Source organism: Sus scrofa, chromosome 14, assembly GCF_054392235.1.
Source record: "Sus scrofa isolate SSC_HxYL_T2T_F1_AM1 chromosome 14, Sscrofa_HxYL_maternal_Yorkshire_Landrace_v2.0, whole genome shotgun sequence".
Classification (NCBI taxonomy): domain Eukaryota; kingdom Metazoa; phylum Chordata; class Mammalia; order Artiodactyla; family Suidae; genus Sus; species Sus scrofa.
In genome coordinates this window covers 94,380,649-94,403,554 of record NC_139396.1, presented here as the reverse complement: position 1 = coordinate 94,403,554, position 22,906 = coordinate 94,380,649, and the positions used below count along the sequence as shown (strand labels likewise).

Here is a 22,906-nt window from a genome sequence, read left to right as displayed (position 1 = left end):
TATTTGAGGAATATTGAAATATTAACAATTTGCAGCTTCCAACCCATAAAAATGGTATATTTCTCTATTAAGGTCTTTAATTTCTCCTAGCAATGTTTTGTAATTTTCGTTGTAGAGATATTATACATCTTTTGTTAATTCCTAAGCATAATTTCATTTTCCAGTTGTTCAATGCCTGGGAAAACTGGGTATCCACTTGTGGGGGGAGGGGGAGAATTTTCTGTGTTTTGTTTTGTTTTGTTGCCACACTCATGGCATATGAAAGTTCCCTGGGCCAGGGAGCGAATCCAAGCTTCAGCTGTAGCAATGCCAGATCCTTAACCTACTGCTTCGGGCAAAGGATTGAACCCATGCCACCACAGAGACAACACTGGATCCTTACACTTGCTGCACCACAGCTGGAACTCCTCTTATGATGATATCTTGCAATCTTTGGTAATTTCTTTGGTGATTTCTTCCCTTCTCTTTTCTCTCCTCTTTCTTCCTGGATCTTCTATTAGTCTTATATTGGGCTTCCTGATTGACTCTGTCATTCTCTTACTTTTTCTTTCCTATTTTCCATCTGTCTCTCTTGTGGTTCTCCTTCCTAGGTGATTATCTAGGGAAAATCTGGAAATGTTATGGTCCAACCCCTACAACTTTTTTTCATTACTGTGTTATGGTAACCAACGTCTAGGGCCCCCAGTGATCCATATCTTTGTGTTGCGCCTTCTCAGATTCTATTAAGGTTGGTCTGTGGGACCAGCAGAGTAAGGTGGAAGTGATGGTGTATGACTTCCACATCTGCTTCCAACTTGCTCTTTTTTTGGATCAGTCACTCTGAGAGAAGTCAGCAGCCACGTGATGTAGCCCAGTGGAGAAGCCCACATAGTAAGGAACTGAGGCCTCCTGTGAAACAGCTAGACTGACTTGCCAGGCGTGTGAATGAGCCATTTGAAAAGCTGATCCTCCCACCCTAGTCAAGTCTTCAGATGACTGCAGCCCAGCTGACATCCTAACTGCACTCTTATGAGAGACCTCCCTTAACCACAGTGACTTAGGTAATCCTCTCCCAAATTTCAGATCCACAAAAATTATGAAACAATACATGTTTATTATTGTTTTAAGCCACTGTTTTGAGGTAATTTATCACACAGCAATAGATAACTAATAGATACTATTATATTTTTAACTTCGAAGAGTTCTTTCTTATTCTCTGAAAGTCCCATTTTAATAGCAGTTTGTCCTTGTGAAGAAAAAGAAACAAAACATCCAATAATCAACATACAGACATCTAAAAATGTAGCTTTGTGCATAAATCATGGATGCAATTACCTTTGTAACAAATCACCTATCAAGTCGCTGAATGATTGTGATATCAAAGTTTCTAGCTCCTATGGAGAAATGATCAATGATAAATCATACTTTTTTTTTTCTTTTTAGGGCTGTACCTGCAGCATGTGGAAGTTCTCAGGTTAGGGGTCAAATCAGAGCTGCAGCTGCTGGCCTCTGCCACATCCACAGCAACTCAGGATCCAAGCTGCATCTGCAGCCTATACCACAGCTAACGATGATACCAGATCCTTAGCCCCTGAGTGAGGTCAGGGATCAAACACGAATCTTTGTGGATACTAGTCTGGTTTATTACCACTGAGCATGAGAGGAAATCCAAATCATACTGTTCTGTTACAAGGTGTGAACATAACAGGTAAAGACTTCAGTCCAAAAGTAATTATTGGCTTAGTGCAGTGGGCATTTGGCAATGTCTGGAAATGTTTTTTTTGTTTGTTTGTTTGTTTGTTTGCCTTTTTGCTATTTCTTGGGCCGCTCCCATGGCATATGGAGGTTCCCAGGCTAGGGGTCGAATCGGAGCTGTAGCCTCCGGCCTACGCCAGAGCCACAGCAACGCAGGATCTGAGCCGTGTCTGCAACCTACACCACAGCTCACGGCAACGCCGGATCGTTAACCCACTGAGCAAGGGCAGGGACCGAACCCGCAACCTCATGGTTCCTAGTTGGATTCATTAACCACTGCGCCACGACGGGAACTCCTGGAAACATTTTTGATTGTCAAGTCTGGGGGAATGCTGCTAAGATCAGAAGTGCTGGTAAGCATCCTACAATCCACACTACAGCCCCCTACAACAAAGAAATATCCTGCCCAAATGTCAGCAATGCCAAGGCTGAGAAACCTTAGTTTATTATAAACTTAAGAAGACAAATAGACTTCTCAAAGATCAATTGTATTAATATTTTAAGCAGTAATTTGAGTGATAAAACAGACTACCTGCTGAGAGTTGACAAAAAGATTCTGCAAAATCAATCATTCCCTTCTCTTTGCTACCTTAGCATTTTGTTTATAATAGATTTGAAAAAAATCTATACTGTAAAATGTGTTACAGTTATTTGTTTCCCCCACTACTTTGTGAGTAGTCTTAACTGTTTATTCCTGGTGTCTTGGTTCTTAGTAAGTTTTTGTTGGTTGTATAATCTGAGGAAGAGTGACTGTAAATTAGAGAGGTACTCCAAAGTACAAATTGGAAGAAGTCCAACCCCTTCCTTTCCCTCATACTCTGTAATTATGGCAATGATTGATTGATAAATACAACTCAAAGGTAAAAGAGTGAGAATGAGAAAGAACATGGGTTATGTACTATTTATCCTACGTACATGAGAATATTTATATGTATCTATCTATCTTCCTTTGTGCCAGGAAAGACTAACATATTATATTCACTCTCATTTGATCCGTGTTAGACTCTGAGCTCAAGGACAAAGGGTGTCTGGTGTGTCTTTGCTTCCCTTTGTATTTTTAGTACCTAGCACAGTACCTGGTTATGCCAGGAATCTTTAAAATAACCTTGTGAATTGTAAGGCTCATTTTTAGGGGCTTTGAGTTAATCATATCATATATTGCTTCAATTAATCTTCACCACGACCCTATGGGCAAATATTGTTAACCTGTAGTGCAGATAATGATAATAGCTTGCATTTATTGATCATTCACTCAGTGACATTGTTCTTAGCACTTGACGTACATTAATCTTCTCAACAAATTTGTAAGGCAGTCACTATCATCATCTTCACTTTAAAGAGGAGGAAACCAAGGTACAGAGAGGTTAAATGAGTTAACTCATCTGATGTTACCTAGTTAGTAAGTGACAGAATTGAACCCAGTCATTTGGCCCCAGAAGCCCTACACAATTCCCACCTTCGCAACGTTGCCCTTCCAAGACAATATTGACAAAATTAAGTAACTTGCGTTAAGTTACAAAGCTAATAAAAAGTTAAATTGGTATTTAAGCAGGACTTTGCAATTTTAAAGCTCAGCTTTAGAATTAAGGACACAGCACAATATAACATTTGTTGATTTAGCATGTATACTGCATCCTGAAAGTTGGTGTCCCAACCTCAGTATGTCATTACCAAGCTGGTATCTCAGTTGTGCCTTCAATAGGCCCTTCCATCATTCTATCATGTTGGAAACAGTGGATCTCATCATCATGTGCCACTGCTGAATCTCCTTGCTATAAAGTGGGCCCTTTGGCCTCATCCAGTGTCATATACAAAATCATGATGGTAGATCAAACATTCTGTAAGCCCTTGGAGGCCCCAAGGGTAGGAAAGAAAATACATACATGTATTTTCCTGTTAGAATACATGTCTATTCCTGTTAGAACAAATCTCTGGCCCCTCTAGGATGGAAGGAGCCTAATATAGTCAACCTGCCATCAAAGTCTCCTTGGAGAATGGTACCATGTCAGCAGTCAGCTCTGTCACTAGTATATGGACATTGGGCAACATATAGCTAAATTAACCTTGGTCAGTGGAAACCCAGGCAGAGCCTCCCTCTCTGCCACTATGGCTACCCCTCCATTAGTTATAATGTGCTATCATTAGGGTAGCCCATGATAGAGGTTGATACCTGCCCACATCATTTAGTCTACCTGGTTGTGCCTCTACTGTACTAGATGCTTTCTCATTGGCATTGGCATTTGACACAAAGGTTTTCACACAGCATCTTCTCTCACTGGTCCACTCATGGGCCTTTACCCTGGACTTCTTAGTTCCCAATCTTCTCATCTCTTCTATCTTAGGCCCCTTATCAACTGACCAAAACATTTACCGCTAACATGAAACTATATATATCTTAACCTTGACCTGCTTCTCTTTCCACACAGAGTAAATGACCAGGTAAACCACCTAAAGCTCTGCTCTCTGGAAGGACTTCCTCTCACAGCTGTTTTTAAGGTTGTTCCTGATTGGCACTGCTGTGCAGCTCCCATCCATTTTTGGCTTGAACCTATACAACAGGCCAATCCATCTGTGAACTAAACTTGATCTTATTCCTACTTTGTCAGTCATAAAAAAACCCTTCTTCCACCACATGGCCATAGATATGAGCTGATGGAGAGATGTCAGGGCATCATTGGCACATGACATGGCAGTATGGACACAGGCTTATGATACATCCATACAGTGGATCACCATGATATTCTGTGAGAAGTCCTACCAGTCCAGGTCTCTTGAGATTGGATTACGGCAGAGGGTAGAAGATTTAACATAGCCCTGGGAATAGACTAAATGTATACTGTCATCTGTCCCAAGAGAACATAATCTGTTTCTGATTCTCTCTCTCTCTTTTTTTTTTTTTTTTTTTTTTTTTTGGTCTTTTTAGGTCCGCACCCTCAGCACGTGGAAGTTCCCAGGCTAGGGGTTGAATCAGAGCTGCAGCTGCCAACCTACACCACAGCTCACAGCAACGCCAGATTGTTAACCGACTGAGCGAGGCCAGGGATTGAACCCACAACCTCGTGGTTCCTAGTTGGATTCGTTTCCGCTGCACCAGGATGAAAACTCCAGAACAAAGTCATTTGGTGGATTTTTCAAGGTTATATAGTGTGTCCATTCTAGCATGCTCACTTCCATACACCTTTCAACCCTTTCTTCCACTGCCTGCCGTGGCAGGTCTAGCAGTTCTACTTAAGAGGAGCTGTCACTTTCTCCAAGCTTCTAAGAGCCATTCTAGCAGCATGTCAACATCTTCTCCTGGGGTTCTTGTCATGGTGTTAAAACTTCCACCCCAGAAGGGTACTTCCATACTGGTGAACACTCCCTTATCCAACTTGATGTTTTGCCTCCATCCCTTGATCTAGCACTCTTAGAGTTAAGCCACGTAGACACTCTCTTGGTTTCTGAGGGGCATGATAGCTAAGTTCTGCAGAACCTCCACCTTTCCTCCTTAGCAGGCCCAATAGTTTCTGTTGGCTTATATTGTAACTTTGGTTACTGATCTGGTGGCTATGCAGGGAGGTGGGACAGGACTTAAGGGAGTGTACATGTGGTCTTAAAGGGCAGAGGAAAGCATTAGTTCGTAAGGAGTGGGACTCTTCTATAGATTCGGAGGGTTTGAGGAAGTCTGAGGATTCAAATTCTGAGTCAACCCAGAGACATTTCTACCCAGATGTCCTCATTTCTAAGGTCCAGTATTTTCCCAATCTGGGTCCTGATGTTGCATAACAGTCTTGGCTAGGTTGACAAGATTCCTGAACTCTGCTACTTTTATGGTTACATTCTGGGCCTGGGCCTTGGCTTTTCCTGCCTTTCCACTGCAGAAGAGAGTTTCTTAATATGCTGCTGAGGAGGCCCATTATTTTTCACATTTAGTCTTTAATTAATCATCCCTGGTCTTTCATTAATCATCCCCAGCAAGAGCCATCTAATACCATTGTCTTTATATTGACTACTTCCCTGTATTTCTCAGCTGCTTCATACACCACCCCTTAGTGCATTTCTTTCCACTGGTATACCATTCCCAGTTCATCATCAGTGAAAGTTTGAACAACTGATGCTCTCTTGTGCCTGTTCTGCGTCTACGGCAAGGCAGCAGGGGATCCAGCTCCAAATCCCATTTTAGCATCTACTTTCTACCGTCTTGGCACCAACTGTTGCAAGTTGGAGTCTCCATGGAGCAAACTCTGAGATGAAAATTAGCATGCAGAAAATTTCTAAGGGAGGTCTCATGGGAGAGTGAAAGGAAAAAAGACTAAGAAAGAAACTGAGCTGCGAACCAGTCCCTACAAACCCTCAGCTGACTCCTCAGGGAACTCTGAATCTGTGATAGCCCTGCTGAGTTGCCCCGAGTTCGAGGGAAGGGTCTGGCATTCATATGCCCATATCAACTAGGCACTGGGTGCAGACTGTGGAAAGGAGTGTGGCCTTGAACTATGTGTCTCTCTTCAGCAGAGGTTGCTTTGAACAAATCCTCAGTTCTGAAGAGGGGATCTAAATGGTGCAGCATGAGATCCATGACAATGGTGCTGACAGGCTTTTCAGAACTAAGGGAAACAGAGATGGGAATAGCCTTCAAGAAGAGGAAGTGTTTGGACAAGAATAACTCTTTAACTGTAGCTTGATTGTTTTCTTCGTCTGCTAGATGATAGGATTTGATTCTAATTACAAAATTTGCTTTTGTTGTAAAATAATTTTACAGATATTTTGACTAGAATCTACAGACATCTGAACAAAAATAATTATTTCATAAACAAGAGAATCAAGACAGTTTAGCCTTTTGACTATACTTCTGCTTTAATAGAGTAACATTTGAAAATACACAGGTATCCAAGAAAAAAGGTAAAGCAGTATGAGGTATTGAGCACACAACTGTGCTTTAATTTGGGTGTTAACTTTCTCATTGTGACAGCAATCACAGTTCTAAGCAAACCATATCCACTAGCTCTGAAAACACATCCAGTAGTAGTACTATAGCAATTAACTTCACACAGTGAAACATGTAAAATACCCACTCTGTACATTCATCTGTGTTTTTTCATGAGAAAGGAGGCATATTTAGATTTCACAATCAGAATCATGTTCCTGAAGACTTAGATATGAAATAGTGCCTGTCAATTTCCTTCTCAAACTACATTTTTTAAAAACAGTATAATTTATTCTTTAAAGCAATTGTATAGGTATGGGAAAAGTCTAGTTAACTTCAGAACGATGTTGACTGTATTACAAAGGAAATGCAGGTATTTTCCAGGATAATAGAATAAAGGAGGCTTTAAGAATTGGGGGGAAAAAAGATGATGAAACTTAAACTTCTTTTTCAGATGTTTTAAATTTTCCTTTAAAGCTTTTTGTCCCCAAATTAATCACTTAACCATGGTACACAAAATATATTTCCTGGTGTCAAGGTTGGAAACCCTCTCTTTTACACAGTAAAATCATCTTCTTGTCCATCTAGACCCAAGTCCTGGTTGTCTGAGGGCAGATTTCTCTCCAAAGACCTAAAGTTGTCATAAAAAGCATTGTTTTCTTCTACTGGTTGATATTCCTGTTCAATTTCATTTAGGGAGCCACTTCCAGATCCTGCTCCAGAGCCAGAGCCTGAAAAGTCCTCAGAAAGAGGGAAGACATCATTCAAGTTCTTGGATCTTGTCATTCTGAAGTAAGATAGAAAAATGGGGGAAAAGAACACATTAAAGTTTGAGATGCACAAAGATAATCATAACAAATTTTTAGGAAATAATTGCAGCCACTTAGTTGCTCAAATTAGATGTTAAAAGCGTCCCAGTTATTCCCCACTTTAAAACAAAAAATAAATTAGACCTTTCCATATATTTGTGTATATTTATTGAATCTAACTCATTGCATTTATCAATTCTATATCTCATTAAAGATTCATGTAAAATGCCAAATTTTTTTTGTCTTTTTGGGGCCACATCTGTGGCATATGGAGGTTCCCGGGCTAGGGGTCACATCAGAGTTATAGCTGCTGGCCTAACTACAGCCACAGCAACACGGGATCCAAGCCAAGTCTACGATCTACACCACAGCTTACGGTGACGCTGGATCCTTAACCCAGCAAGGCTGCGAATGGAACCCATGTCCTCAGGGATACTAGTCAGGTTTGTTAACCACTGAGCCATGATAGGAACTCCCAAAATGCTGTTTCTTTTCACTAACATAGCAATCCTATATTTGGAATTTACTTAAGGGATCATTTATTTTTTACAAAAAAATACCCCATTTTTATATTTTTTTCCACTAAGGAAAGGACAAACAAGTCAGCCTATATAGATGACATTTTTTCTAATTTAAATTCTGCAAAACTTCTAATAATTTTATAGTACTTCAAAAGAGAACGTCGCTGTAACAGGCAAGCATTATATTTGCCAGCATATTAATATTCAGTTTCTTCCCCCAAATAATTGCATTCATTCAACTGGCTTCAGTGTGGTAGTTAGAAGTCCACTCAGCATTAAGAGACCAGAGCAATAGTGCTACCCATCAGTGGCAGAACAAGGCAACAAGTATCGAACAAATGTTGAATTTCACAGCCTGTTGGTCACGAAAATAATAAACCGTAGGCCGTACAATAGATCAGAGTTTCCTTCATGCATGTGTTCAATGTTTATTGAATCCTGTTCTGGGTGCCTGGAATAGAATGGGGACTTATAGGTGAGGTCCCTGCTCAAGAAGTTTATAACTTAGAGGGGAAGACAGACAAAAGTGAGTAAGTAAATTAGGAAAATATTAGATGGGGCTAAATGCTATGCAGAGAAACAAAGTGGACTAACACAGTAGAGAGTGACCTGGTGGCTAGCTTAGGCTGTGCAGTGAGGGAAAAGGAATCAGAGCTGGAAACAGATTTGACAGTTTCTCTCTCTCTCTCTCTCTCTCTCTCTCTCTCTCTCTCTCTCTCTCTCACTCACTCACACACACACACACAGTATTAAAAGCCATGGAACAGGATAAAGTCACCCAAAGGAAGCATGTAGATACAGAAGCAGCCTAGAACAGAGCCAGGACCGCAACAACATATTAAATATTGATCAGAGTTGGTCAGTGGAAAAAGAACAGCCAGGGAAGTAGAAGAAAATCCAAGATAAGATGGGGCCATGGATGCCCAGAGAAAAAAAGTGTTTCAAAAGATAGGGGTCAACTGTTTTTGGAAGCAATCGAGAAATCAGGTAAGCTAAACAAAGGGAACTAAACAGCAGATGTGTCACCCAGGAGTAATTGTGATCTTAGCAAGCACCCTGGGTGAAAGGTAGAACCAGAAGCGGTGAGGAGAAGGAGTGGGGGACAGCAAGAATCTGCAACTTGCAGCTGTAGCTCCAATTCAACCCCTAGCCGGGGGCGTCCATGTGTCGCAGGTGCAGCCATTAAAAAAAAAAAAAGGGGGAGAGAGAGACTTGGCTTTCTTTAGTATGAGTCATGGCCATTTCATTTTCCTTTCCCTAATTTCTTCTTTTATTTAATCACCATTATCTGATTCCAGAACATTTTTATCACCCCTCAAAAATCCCGTATCTAATAGTATTGTCTTTACTCCTCCCTCCCCCACAGCCCTGGCAACCACTAATCTATTTTTAGTCTCTATGGATCTGCCTCTTCTGGACATTTCATATAAATGGAATCATACAATATGTGTTTTTTAGTGTGAGTCTTGTTTCCTTCACTTTGGATAATGTTTTCAGGATTCATCCATGTTGTAGCACTTATCAGTACTTCCTTTCTTACGGCCAAAAAAATACTCCACTTGAGGGGTATACCACATTTTTGTCCATTCAAGCAATAGACGCCTTTTGGATTTTATTCTATAACGTGCTCTATTTACATTAATAAAATACTGTTCAGTCATTTTCAATACTTATCGGTGAAAAGTATTGAATTTTTGTTTCTGCTACAAGAAAAAGTGTAGATAAATCATATATCCTTTTGCATCTCATATACCAGTAAATACGGTACAGTTTTAGATAAACAAGTTCCTACCATATAGCACCGGCAACTATATCCAATCTCCTGGGGTAGACCATGATGGAAAAGAATATGGAGAAAGAATATATGTATATATTTATGACTGAGTCACTCTGCTGTGCGGCAGAAAGTGGAACAGCATTGTAAATCAACTATACAAAAAATAAAAATAAATTTTAAAAAATACAACACAGTTTTACCCTGTACCCTTTACTGTGCAGTGAAAACCAAACCATGGAAGCAAGAATTTGTAGAAAAACACTCAGGGTAGCCCACCCCACCTCCATGCTGAGATCTCAGCAAAGACTGGTGAAAGTAAAATCAAAATCCACTTACGAAAAAGGGTCAGTCCTTGGAGGTAGGATTCTGTTGGATTCACCTGGAAGTAGGTCAAACACTGGTCCCTTTTCATCAATGCAGTTTGGAGAATCACTGTCAGGACTGCAGCGAACCCACTGGTACCTGGCTTTCCGCACAGGAGAACCTGCCCAAACAAGGAAACCACGTGGTCAATAATTACCTCTTACAGAGCTTTGATCACTCTATCCCTAAGAAAATTTTAATTAAATAAGTTCTAAATTTGGTAGGTAAGGCGTGAACAGGTTTTATGACCATTCCTGTAGCAGGTTCACCCATTATTTGCCAGCTTTTTATCTACACCATTTGTCCTTCTCACAGCTCAAGCACCCCATGTCAAGTAGCCTAGCGTTTGAAGTTAGAATAGCCTCTGGCAATTAGCTGCCTGGAATGAAGTTGCAGCTCAGCTGCTGGTGAGCTGTGAAACTTTCACTTCCTCAAGGCTCCACCAGAAAACCAAGCTACTAAGAGTAGCTTTGTACTCTTTGATAAGCTGGTCACAAAAATTAAATGAGGACGTGCATGTTAAATGTAAAGACTTTAACATAGTGCCAGGCACACAGTAAACATTTCATAATATTAACCATTATTATCTTTGTACTGTTATTTCCATTTCATCCAAAAGAAGACTGAGGCCCTGTAGGTGCAAAGTAGAGGATCTAGGATTCAGTTTGACCACATCTGACCCCAAAGTCTGCCTCTTCTGCTGGCGATAAGTCTAGTCATGTTCAGAAAGGTTAAGGAGTACACCAAGTAGTACCCAAGATGTTACAGAGCCCTGGGGCTGTAGGGCTTTATGGTGTCCTTAGGAATGAAGAGTAGATAACGACTTGACCACTTTCTTTGTCCTCAGATCTAGGCAGCAATTTCAAAAGAACAAACTTCCTCTCTTCACAGAAGCTGGTCTGTCACAGCCTCTTTTGAGTTTAATTTCTATGCAAAAGTCTCCATATCTTGTGTTGAGAACTCATATAGGAGATCCCTTATTAATTCATGAAATAAATTCTTCATTCTTCATTTTAGCAAGGATGGAGACCTAGTGGTGCAAAATACTTCACCACCCTTCCAAAGGTCACCTCCTCACTACCTGAAGTATGTACTTGACTCACAAAAGTGAAACTAATAATCACCTAACAAGAAGGGGCACATCTGAAATTCCTGAAAAGCAGGAAAGATGATTTTAGAGCCCAGCCCATTATTGTCCTGTATAGATTGAGATGCAAAAGGTAACAACTATCTAAGAACACAAAATATAATAAAATGAAAAACAGTGTTGTGGACAATCACTGCAACTTTTTTTGCAAGAGTAAAAGACTGGAAAATTAAATGTTAATGAATTAAGGCACAGTCTGCGGTACTACATAGCTATTAAAGGAATGAGGCAGGTGTCTAGGTACTAATACAGAATACTCTCCAAGGGGTATATATATATATATAGTTATATATATATTGTTTTGTTTCGTTTTTTGTCTTTTTAGGGCTGCATCCACGGCACATGGAGGTTCCCAGGTGAGGAGTCAAATTGGAGCTACAGCTGCCAGCTTACACCACAGCCACAGCAACACCAGATCTGAGCCTCATCTGCAGCCTACACCACAGTTCATGGCAACACCAAATCCTTAACCCACTGAGCAAGGCTAGGGATCGAACCTGCAACCTCAGGGACACTAGTCAGATTCATTTCTGCTGAGCCACGATGGGAACTCCTCCAAGGTGTATAATTAAGTTGAAAAAAGTAAAGAACAAACACTATGCCTTGTGCGTTACCATTTGTGTGTATTTGCGTTTTTAAGAGTATATTTACATATATGCTTACATGCACAGAACACCCTGAAAAAGTACACAACAAACTGATCATCTTTGTGGAAGAAATTGGTGTCTGGAAGACAGTGAAAGGAAAGATGCTGACTTTTCACTGCATATCCTTTTTTTAAAAAAATTATTTTTATTTTTTCCATTATTGTTGGTTTACAGTGTTCTGTTAATGCACATCCTTTTGAACCTTTAGGTTTTTGAGCCCTATGTACGCATTATCTATTCAAAATTCATTGTTTTAATTTTTAACAGCTTTATTAAGATGGACTTGACATACAACAAGCTGTGCATATTTAAAGCATACAATTTAATGTTTTTGACACATGGATACACCATGGATCCATCACCCCAGTCAAGGGCAGGAACATACCCAACACCCCCCAGAGTTTCCTTATGTCCTTTGTGGTCCTCTGCTTTTCCTTCCCTCCTCCTGACTCCCCTCAACCTCCTGCCAACCATCAGTCTGCTTTCTGTCATTAAAAAGTAGTTTGGGGAGTTCCCGTCGTGGCGCAGTGGTTAACGAATCCGACTAGGAACCATGAGGTTGCGGGTTCGGTCCCTGCCCTTGCTCAGTGGGTTAACGATCTGGCGTTGCCGTGAGCTTTGGTGTAGGTTGCAGATGCGGCTCGGATCCTGCGTTGCTGTGGCTCTGGCGTAGGCCGGTGGCTACAGCTCCGATTCAACCCCTAGCCTGGGAACCTCCATATGCCGCGGGAGTGGCCCAAGAAATAGCAACAACAACAACAACAAAAAAGACAAAAAGACAAAAGACAAAAAAGCCAAAAAAAAAAGTAGTTTGCATTTTCTAGAATTTTATGTAACTGGACTCATACAGCAACTTGTCAAGGGTTTCCTGACTTTAACTCAAGGTCTAGAGAGGTCTCTCCCTTTTATAGTATTCTCTTCTAAAAATGGAGAGTCTACTTGAATATTTATTACATCTAGATTGCTTTTGTCATGATCGTCAATGACATTTGTGTTAGAAAAGGAATGTGTGTTCGCTATAGAAACTTTTAGTGGAGTTCCTGCAGTGGCACAGTGGGTTAAGGATGTGGTGTTGTCTGTGGTACCACAGGTTTGATCGCCGGCCCAGCACAGTGGGTTAAGGATCCAGCATTGCTGCAGCTATGCCATAGGTCAGATTCAATCACAGCCCAGGAGCTTCCATATGTTGAGGTGTGGCAAAAGAAAGAGAGAGGAAAAAAGAAAGAAAAATTTGAAAAATGTTGCAAACAAAAGAAAAGTTACTCCTAATCTCATTACCCAACCCCCTCAGAGACCATGAATTTTAGAGTTGCTTTTTTCTCCCTTTAGGTACCTGGGTTTCTAGGAGAGTATGCACAAATTGTGTTCTGTTCTCAACTATAAGAGGTTGAAAAGTAGAACCTCTACTGAAGTCAAGTTCATGTTACATCTCAATGGCATGGCCAAGGACTTTGTTCTTAAAAGATTGCAGAACCGGAGTTCCCGTCGTGGCGCAGTGGTTAACGAATCGACTAGGAACCATGAGGTTTCGGGTTCGGTCCTGCCCTTGCTCAGTGGGTTAACGATCCGGCGTTGCCCTGAGCTGTGGTGTAGGTTGCAGACACGCCTCGGATCCCGCGTTGCTGTGGCTCTGGTGTAGGCTGGTGGCAGCAGCTCCGATTCAACCCCTAGCCTGGGAACCTCCATATGCCGCAGGAGCGGCATAAGAAATAGCAAAAAGACAAAAAAAAAAAAAAAAAAAAAAAAAAAAAAAAAAGATTGCAGAACCACAGTGCTTTTTCTAAATGTCCTCTTTCCTCATGACTCTGGTGTGTCTATTTATACCTGTCTTTGTCCTAGCTAATATTTCTGATTAATTATTTATAAAATTTTATAAATACAACATTCCCAAGTTATTACATCGATATGCATTATATATAGAAAGAGAATGTAATATATAAATAATACACAATGCTGTTCACTTTAGACTTATTTAAAATGGGGAAACAGGAATTAACTAATGAAACAATAGAAAACACTCAGGTAGGCGTTTCCGTCATGGCTCAGTGGTTAACAAATTTGACTACGAACCATGGGGTTATGGGTTCGATCCCTGGCCTTGATCAGTGGGTTAAGGATTTGGCATTGCTGTGAGCTGTGGTGTAGGTCACAGACGTGGCTTAGATCCTGCGTTGCTGTGGCTCTGGCGTAGTCCAGCAGCTACAGCTGGGATTAGACCCCTAGCCTGGGAACCTCCATATGCCGCAAGTGCAGCCCTAGAAAAGACAAAAAGACAAAAAAAAAAAAAAAAAAAAAAAAAACTTAGGTAAATTATGGGGCATTCATATGAAAGAATATTAACCAAATAGGCAAAATGTAATTATGGAAAAGACTAGCATCATAGGAAAAAATCTATGTATCTATCTAGATATATACATATATATTTTTTGCTACACCTGTGGCATGTAGAAGTTCCTGGGCCAGGGATTGAACCCGCACCGTAGTGGCCACCTCAGCCACTGCAGTGACCACAGCAGATCTCACTATGCCCCAAGGGGAATCCAGGAAAATCTTTATTTTTAAATGAGTGGGGGAAGAAAAGAAGAATATCACTCTATGCAGAATAGTTGTTAATGAAACTACATAAATAGATACTGGGGGGAAGTGGGAGGAAACATAAAAATAACTATAGTGGTAGACTGGTGATTCTTTTTTCACTTTATTTTCTAAATTGCTGTAATAAACAGTATCCTTTTAAAAAAAATTTTTTGGGGGGGTTGTTTTTTTGTTTGTTTGTTTGTTTGTTTGCCATTTCTTGGGCCGCTCCTGCAGCATATGGAGGTTCCTGGGTTAGGGGTCGAATCGGAGCTGTAGCTGCCAGCCTACGCCAGAGCCACAGCAACGCAGGATCCGAGCCGCGTCTGCGACCTACACCACAGCTCACGGCAACGCCGGAACCTTGACCCATTGAGCAAGGTCAGGGATCGAACCCGCAACCTCATGGTTCCTAGTCGGATTCGTTAACCACTGCGCCACGACGGGAACTCCAAAAATATTTTTTAAAGGCACTGTAGAAAGTAAGTGTTCTCTCATTATTTTCTGTCTTCCTTCCTTTCAGAACTGCTATTCTTTTTTTTTTTTTTTTTTTTTTTGTCTTTTTTGTCTTTTTTGCCATTTCTTGGGCTGCTGCCGCGGCATATGGAGGTTCCCAAGGCTAGGGGTCGAATCGGAGCTGTAGCCCGCCGGCCTACGCCAGAGCCACAGCAACGCGGGATCCGAGCCGCGTCTGCAACCTACTCCACGGCTCCCGGCAACACCGGATCGTCAACCCACTGAGCAAGGGCAGGGACCGAACCCGCAACCTCATGGTTCCTAGTCGGATTCGTTAACCACTGCGCCACAACGGGAACTCCCAGAACTGCTATTCTAATACAATCTTCCCCATAGTTCCTCGATTCAGTTTTCAGGTTCTGGTCTGGGATGCTAGTCATCTGCAACAAGTTAGCTCTGGCACTGCTAGGAGGCTGGAGGTAAGGCAGCAAGATGACATTATGGTGTCTGCCCCTTACAAGCTATGTAATCTTGACCATCTTATCTTCCCTGTACCTCCATTTCCTCATCCAGAAAATGGCAACAGTAATAGATCTAATAATGAGATAAAAATGTTAAGTTCTTAGAATAGTGCCTAGCACCACCGCCAGAGCTCTTTAAATGCTAGCTTCTCTGATGAGGACTGTCTCTGATCGTGAACAGCTTGTACAGAGATCAAATTCAAATTCTGGTTGTACCATGTAGTACCTCTCTGATTCTCAATTTCTCATCTTTAAAATGCAAGTAATAGTATCCCTGAGTTCCTGTTTAAACGAGATAAAAGTTTGTGAAACTTCTAACACAAGCCTTTGGATATGCTATATATTTAATATTTTTTAGCTTTCTCCTCTGATTCTTTTCCCGAGGAAGCATAAGTTTGGCATCTGATGAGTTGCTACTTAGAAGCCTCCTCGTGTTAAATCGGATCAAAAAAATCCAACATCTTCTCCAGTAGAGGGCGCTATCTTCACACCCTATGCCATCTAGACCAGCACTGTCCAATAGAAACATAAGAGGAACAATACCTTCATAGGGAATTTTCAGTGTTATAACAGCCATATTTTAAAAAGTAAAACAAACAAAAAACAAGTGATACTATTTTTATTTATTGGTTGATTGATTGATTGCTGTTTAGGGCTGCACTTGTGGTATATGAAAGTTCCCATGCTAGGGGTGGAATAGGAGCTGCAGCTGCCTGCCTATGCAACACAGGATCCCAGCGGCATCTGCGACCTACACCACAGCTCATGGCAACACCAGATCCTTAACCCACTGAGCGAGGCCAGGAATGGAACCTGCAACCTCATGGATACTAGTTGGGTTCATTACCACTGAGCCACAATGGGAACTCCCATTGATGTGTACTTTAGATGGGTGGATTTATGGTATGTGACTCTATCTCAGTAAAGCTGTTCCAAAATTTATAAGGACATCTGGAATTCCAGCTGTGGCCCAAGGGGACCAGCATTATCTTTGCAGCACAAGGACTCAGCGTTTGATCCCCACCCAGGCACAGTGGGTTAAAGGATCCAGCATTGCTACAGCTACAGCTGGGATCTGATCCCTGGCCTGGGAACTCTGTATGCTGCAGGGTGCCTCCACCCCCCCCAGCAAAAAAAAGATTACGATTTTTTTTTTTTTTTTGTCTTTTCAGGGCTGCACCTGAGGCATATGGAGGTTCCCAGGCTAGAGATCAAATTGGAGCTGTAGCCACCAGCCTATACCACAGCCACAGCCACAGCAACGTGGGATCTGGCACTACACCACAGCTCAAGGCAACGCTGGATCCTTAACCCACTGAGTGAGGCCAGGGATCGAACCTGCATCCTTATGGATGCTAGTCAGATTCTTTTTTTTCTGAGCCACAAGGGGAACTCCAAGATTACAAAATTTACAAAGAAATCAACCGTAAATGTCCATCTCTCCTCAAAAAATGTGTATCTCATTTGGGACTGATTACTTCATTTTTTTAATTTCATTTTTTTTTTTTTTGCTATGCAATGTATCTGTATTTATTTTATATGGAGTGGTTTCTACCTCTTTTTTTTTCCTTTTTTTGTATTGTAATTTATTTTAAAATGTTTCATTGCTATGTATTTCACATAGCACACAACTCACTCTTCTAACAGGGAAAATTTAGTGGTTTTTAGCATATTCATATGTATGTACTATTATCACCACAGATTTATTTTTTTTGCCCCTTTAGTTTTTAAAATTACTTAATGAATTTTATTATATTTATAGGTGCACAACAATCATCACAACCAAATTTTATAACATTTCCATCCCAAACACTCTGTACATCCCCCACCCCCCAACCTGTCTCATTTGGAAACCATAAGTTGTTCAAAGACTGTATCACCACAAATTTAGAACAGTTTTATCATCACAGTGAAATCCCCTATCCTTATCTATCCAGCTCCTGTATGCTATGCTTCTTATTCCTTAGGTAACCATTAATCGATGTACTTTTTGTGTCTATATTTTTGGCCACGTTGGACATTTCATATAAATAGAATAATATTTTTTTAAAAGTATAGTTGACCTACAACACTATATTACAACACCAGGTACATGACATAGGATCCTATATTGCTATACATTATAAAATGATCAACACAGACTGATGATTTTAAATCTCCTTTAAAATAAAGAATGTGGTTACAGACACAGAGTTCCTGACATATTTATTCAAGGGTGTTGGCAGAGTATGAAAATTCAACAGTTCCAGCCCCCGATGTGTGGGAGTATCTTGATTCTATCTTGCTTGAGAGAAATGTCTTAGGATTACCGTAATTTAAAAAATAAAAAGGAGTATGCTCATGAAGAGAAAAATTACCTTCCTAAGAGCCCCCCACCCCCACCCCATTACAGATCTGCTGGTTAATTTTGTGGTGGATTCAAGGGAGAAGAAGAATGGTTTTTATTTAGAATCACTTCCTTCACTGTCCACCTCCACTGCTTTTCTCTCAGTCTCTGCCCCTTTTTCTCTCACACAGTTACTAGTCCTGCTTTAGCAAACTATTTTCTATGAATAAACATTACCAGAGCAAATTTACCCCAGTAATCTATCTTTTCATATTGTAGTATCAGTTTTTCCCCAACATCATATCAGTTTGCTAATTTCCTATTTTTAACGGAGATACTTTAAGTGTTAGAAAAATTAAGCAGAAACTTTAGTTTTCCTGGTGGGGTAGGAGGAAAACTATTTTGATTTAACATTTGATAGCATTCAAACAGACGTTACCATGAAGTTGGAGCTGCTTCCTACCTGCCAATCAATTCCACAAGACAAATAAATTCCCCTACCTTTGGGTGGTTTGACAAGCTATAAAAAGTTCCAAGTTTACTTTCAATTTCTCCCTCTCTGTCCCTCAACTCAGTGGTTTTTATAGCAAGGGCTATAGTCAAAGCAAGGTTATTTGCTTTAAATAGAGAATCTCTAATCTACCTAGAATACAGCTTAATTGCCACAGCAAGTTAACTTTGATTTGAAATCGAATGAGCATTCCTACCATTAATTAGTTGTAATGGGCCTTGGGCACGTCTCATAAATTTTTCGCAAGAGGTTTATGTAAAGAGCAAATGAGATGAGGAATGTAAGATCTAGTTTTCTCCTCTATAAATTGGTGTTAAGTCCTTCTCACAGGGAATATGACAAGAATGGATCATTACCAGAGAATGGATGTGAAATGACTTTACAATCAAACAGCAGTGCACGCACGTGGAATCAATATCATGGTTGTGCTCTCAGAGGCAGTGTAGAGTGGACCTGTGGCCTGGCAATGACCACTGCCCCTTGGCCACACCTGTTCATGGGTTTTCCATTTTCCCTCTTTATGAGCATCTTTGAAAAAGAGAGGCAATAAAAGAGTTTGGGATTCGCAGGCCTCACCAATAACCCCCTGGAGCTCTACATTCAATTGATTAAATGCCGTCTGTTCTCTCCAGGTCCCTCACACACACATTGCCAGACTTCCCTCTCTTTGGACTTGATAGATAGGCTTTTACACCATGTCTTTACTTGGGTTTGATTTATAGTCATTGATGTGAGCTGAATTGTGTCCCCCACCCCCCAGTTCAATGTATTGAAGTCCTAACCCCTAGTGCCTCAGAATGGAACTGTATTTGGAGATGGGGCCTTAAGAGGTAACTGAGATAAAATGAGGTCATATGGATGAGCCCTAATCTAATATGGCTTGTGTCCTGGACACAGACAGAGGGAGGACCATGTGAAGACAGAGAGAAGACAGCCACCTACAAGCCAAGGAGAGAAGCTTCAGAATGAAACCGGCCTTGCCGATACCTTGATCTTGGACTTGTAGCCTCCAGAACTGTGAGGAAGTAAATTCCTGTCGTTTAAGCCACACAGTCTATGGTACTTTGTTATGGCAGCCCTAGCAAACTAATGCAGTAATCTAAGATATTTTGTTTTGGTAAAAGCAAGCCAGAGCAAGTCTAGTGGATTAGATCAGTCAAATCAATGGGTTAAGAAAAAAAAAAAATTTATGTGGGGGAAGAACGCCATGGAATTATATCTTGCATCACATGGAAATATGGTGAAATAGTGGCCTCTCTGCATTGCAGTCTTGAGCTGCTGTCACTCCCACATGCAGCCACGGGTGGTCATATGTTTCCCTTCTTACTCAGACATAGGCACAAACCCTTAATTCCCATACAAACTGCGCTTCTCCTTTGGAAACACCCTAGTTTTTCAGCCCATTCATTCTCTCTTTTTTGGTTCCCTTTCCAACAAAGAGCTGAATCTGCTCAGTGATGACATAAATGCTAGTTCTTTATACAACTTTATATGGTGTCTTTACTACTTTCTTTTTTGTTTGTTCATTTGTTTTTTAGGCCTGCACCTGTGGCATATGTCAGTTCCCAGGTTAGGGGTCAAATTGGAGCTGTAGCTGCTGGCCTACGCTACAGCCACAGCAACTCGGGATCCAAGCCACAGCTCAGGGCAATACTGGATCCTTCACTCACTGAGCGAGACCAGGGATCGAACCCCCATCCTCATGGATACTAGCCAGATTTGTTTCCACCATGCCACGACAGGAACTTCCTGGTTTCTTCACTACTTACTTTCTAAGGAATACCTGCCACATAAAGAACATTTTTGTTTTAATTTTACTTTTCCGTATTGAATCTTAGTGGAGAATTAAACATTTCTGTGAAATTTTGAAGATGTAAAAACTCATAGCTTGGAGTTCCCATTGTAGCTCAGTGGTTAACGAACCCAGCCAGTATCCATGAGGATGTGGGTTTGATCCCTGGCCTCAGTGGGTTAAGAATCCCGCATTGCCATGAACTGTGGTGTACGTCGAAGATGTGGCTCGGATCTGGCATTGCTGTGGCTGTGGTGTAGTTCTGCAGTTACAGCTCCAGTTGGACCCCTAGCCTGGGAACCTCCATATGCTGTGGGTGCGGCCCTAAAAAGACAAACAAACAAAAAAAAGACTCACGGTCAGGGTAGGCCCAGCACCAAGTGGCCACTCAAGTCTGTGCTACAAACATGGACCTCACTGCCTGGATCTTATCAGAAGACATTAGGGAATTATTTCATTAAGCTGAAGGTTTTCTCTAAAAGATCCAAGTAAAGTTTATTCCTTACAATCAACAATTTTTGATATTTTAAAAATAGATTAAAAGTTTCAGCAACATACCTTGCTGGTTTTTTTCTTCGGTGATTACACAACAAGAAGAAAGTGATTTTATACATTTCCAATACATAATGAATGTATCTGAGATCATCTGTACAATTTTATTTCCACCAGAAGTAAAAACAAGAAAACTAAGTCACTTCGAAGAAAAAAATCCAGCTCATGTGTGTAATTATGACTCAATATTTCCTTTACGAGTTGGAGGAACTTAATGTTTTTCTACTATGAGTTCTCCCATCTCTTTATCAGGCTGTGATTTTCTGCCTTATTCAGACGTGAACCTTTATTTACCAAAGGAGAAGAAATTGTATTTTTCTTACAAATTTATCATTTTCATTTTCTTAGTCATTAAAGGTTTTAAGTTGTTTCATTCTTACTAAACAACCCTGAATGATAAAGAAACCTATCAAGAAATTTCCAAATGTGATGTTTCTCTGAGCAACAGCACAATTATTAAAATTCTTTGGCCTCTCTTTAAAATCTGAGAGGGTTTGCATTAACAATGTCTAACCATAATTGAATTGTCACTAAGAACAAAGTTTAAAAAAAGAAGAAAAAATACAAAAATTTACTCTGATTTCAAAAATAGCATCTCCCAGTGTCAGGGTGATTACAAAAATTTTGTATTATGTTAAAATTTGGGATTTATGTGGACACCTAGGGGTAGGTAATTTTCTATATTCCTTTTTTTAAAAAAAATTTCTGACTAGTTTTGCATATTCTTTCAGATAACATTATTTTATTTATTTATTTATTTTGGTCTTTTTGTCTCTTTAGGACCACACCTGCGGCATATGGATGTTCATAGGCTAGGGGTCCAATCGGAGCTGTAGCCATCAGCCTACACCAGAGTCACAGCAACATCAGATCCAAGCTGTGTCTGGGACCTACACCACAGCTCACGGCAATGCCAGATCCTTATCCCACTGAGCAAGGCTAGGGATTGAACCCACGTCCTCATGGATGCTAGTTGGGTTCGTTAATCGCTGAGCCACAATGGAACTCCAATTTTCTATATTCCTTTCTTGAGCTTTATTTATTTATTTATTTTTGGCCATGGCATGTAGCGGCTTGATATAGGATCTCAGTTCCCAGACCAGGGGTTGAACCCGGGCCGAAGTGGTGAAAGCGCCAAATCCTGACCATTCGATGACCAGGGAACTCCCTCTTGATCTTTTAAAAAAAGTTTTTTAAAATTTATAAACCATACATTTCATCCAAAATAAAACTGTACATTTCAATCATTATAAGAACTTATAAGGCTGCACCTGCCTCAGTTTAAATTTTTTTTTTTTTTTTTTGGTAGCAAACTTAACAAAACTCAGTCAGCGACCCTAAATCATTTTTTCTTTCTTTCTTTTTCTTTCTTTCTTTTTTGAGGGAGGCACCACTTTTCCAAATAGAATACATTCTGTACCTTAAAATTAATATAATCATTTGTGTGGACCCTGGGCCTTATAAGGAAAATTACAAAGGGACAAGATACCTGGGTCTTACCTTGAACTGAAGAATCCAAAATCAGGATGATGGCTAGAGCCAGGACAAGCCCACTGCACCGGAAGAGCACCTGCATTGTGACAGGCTCACTTTGGCTCCACCGCCTGCACACCAACCTTACAAAAGGGAAATGTAGCCGGGTGCTCTCTGTCCCTTTTAGAAAAGGTTCCAAAACCTCAAACCCTGCCCAGAACACACGTCACAGTTTCCTGAACAAATAGAGATCCACATCAAACCCCAGAAAGATTTAGACCAAAAAAAAAAAAAAAAAAGGGCAGCAAAATAACTATTCATACCCATTATGAAACTGCCCTGGACTCTCCCCAGGTCTTCTTTTTCAAAAGTTTTGTTGTTTGCCACTGGCCGGTTACAATTTTTTTTCCCCCTGCTAAACAGAATCATCATAAAGGACAGTTTGTTTTTTCTTTCTTCAGGTAACCATCTAAACAAGAGATTGCTGACATTAAGGGGCCTCTGCCCAATTGATGAAGTAAGGAGGCTAGATGCTGCTTTTTCACCACTGAGGCCATTCTGCATAATATGTTCTTGATTTTCTTTTTTGTTGGCAATAGCAGAAGTCACTGAGCCATGCTCAAAAAGTGAAACTTCAAAGCTGGGTTCTAATCTACAAGAAAGTGTTGTTGGATCTCAGATAACCAGTTTCTTCTTAGAGGACTCAGCTTCTCCCATTAGATCATCAGCTCTCCCTCTAATTCAAAATCTAGTGAAGATTTTCAGTTGCAAAGAACTGGATAAAACAGAAAAATGATTGT

General features: G+C 40.6%; 1 protein-coding gene across 1 annotated transcript; it reads right to left on the bottom strand.

Annotated features, from left to right (window-relative positions):
- Positions 1–6,541: 6,541 nt before the first annotated feature.
- SRGN (serglycin) lies at positions 6,542–22,267 on the bottom strand. Its single transcript, XM_013990411.3, has 3 exons — positions 22,134–22,267; positions 10,081–10,228; positions 6,542–7,424 (listed from the first exon to the last, which is right to left on the bottom strand). Exons 1-3 carry the CDS (start codon positions 22,207–22,209, stop codon positions 7,193–7,195), a joined length of 456 nt encoding a protein of 151 aa, XP_013845865.1. The 5' UTR covers positions 22,210–22,267; the 3' UTR covers positions 6,542–7,192.
- Between the last annotated feature and the right edge of the window lie 639 nt (positions 22,268–22,906).

Bases quoted from the DNA above. Each gene is read 5' to 3' on its own strand.
- SRGN (XM_013990411.3), bottom strand. From the start codon at position 22,209: ATGCAGGTGCTCTTCCGGTGCAGTGGGCTTGTCCTGGCTCTAGCCATC. The intron at 10,229-22,133 runs GTAAGACCCAGG...TTGTTTGGGCAG, and splicing joins TTTGGATTCTTCAGTTCAAG to GTTCTCCTGTGCGGAAAGCC. The intron at 7,425-10,080 runs GTAAGTGGATTT...ATCTTACTTCAG, and splicing joins CCAAGGACTGACCCTTTTTC to AATGACAAGATCCAAGAACT.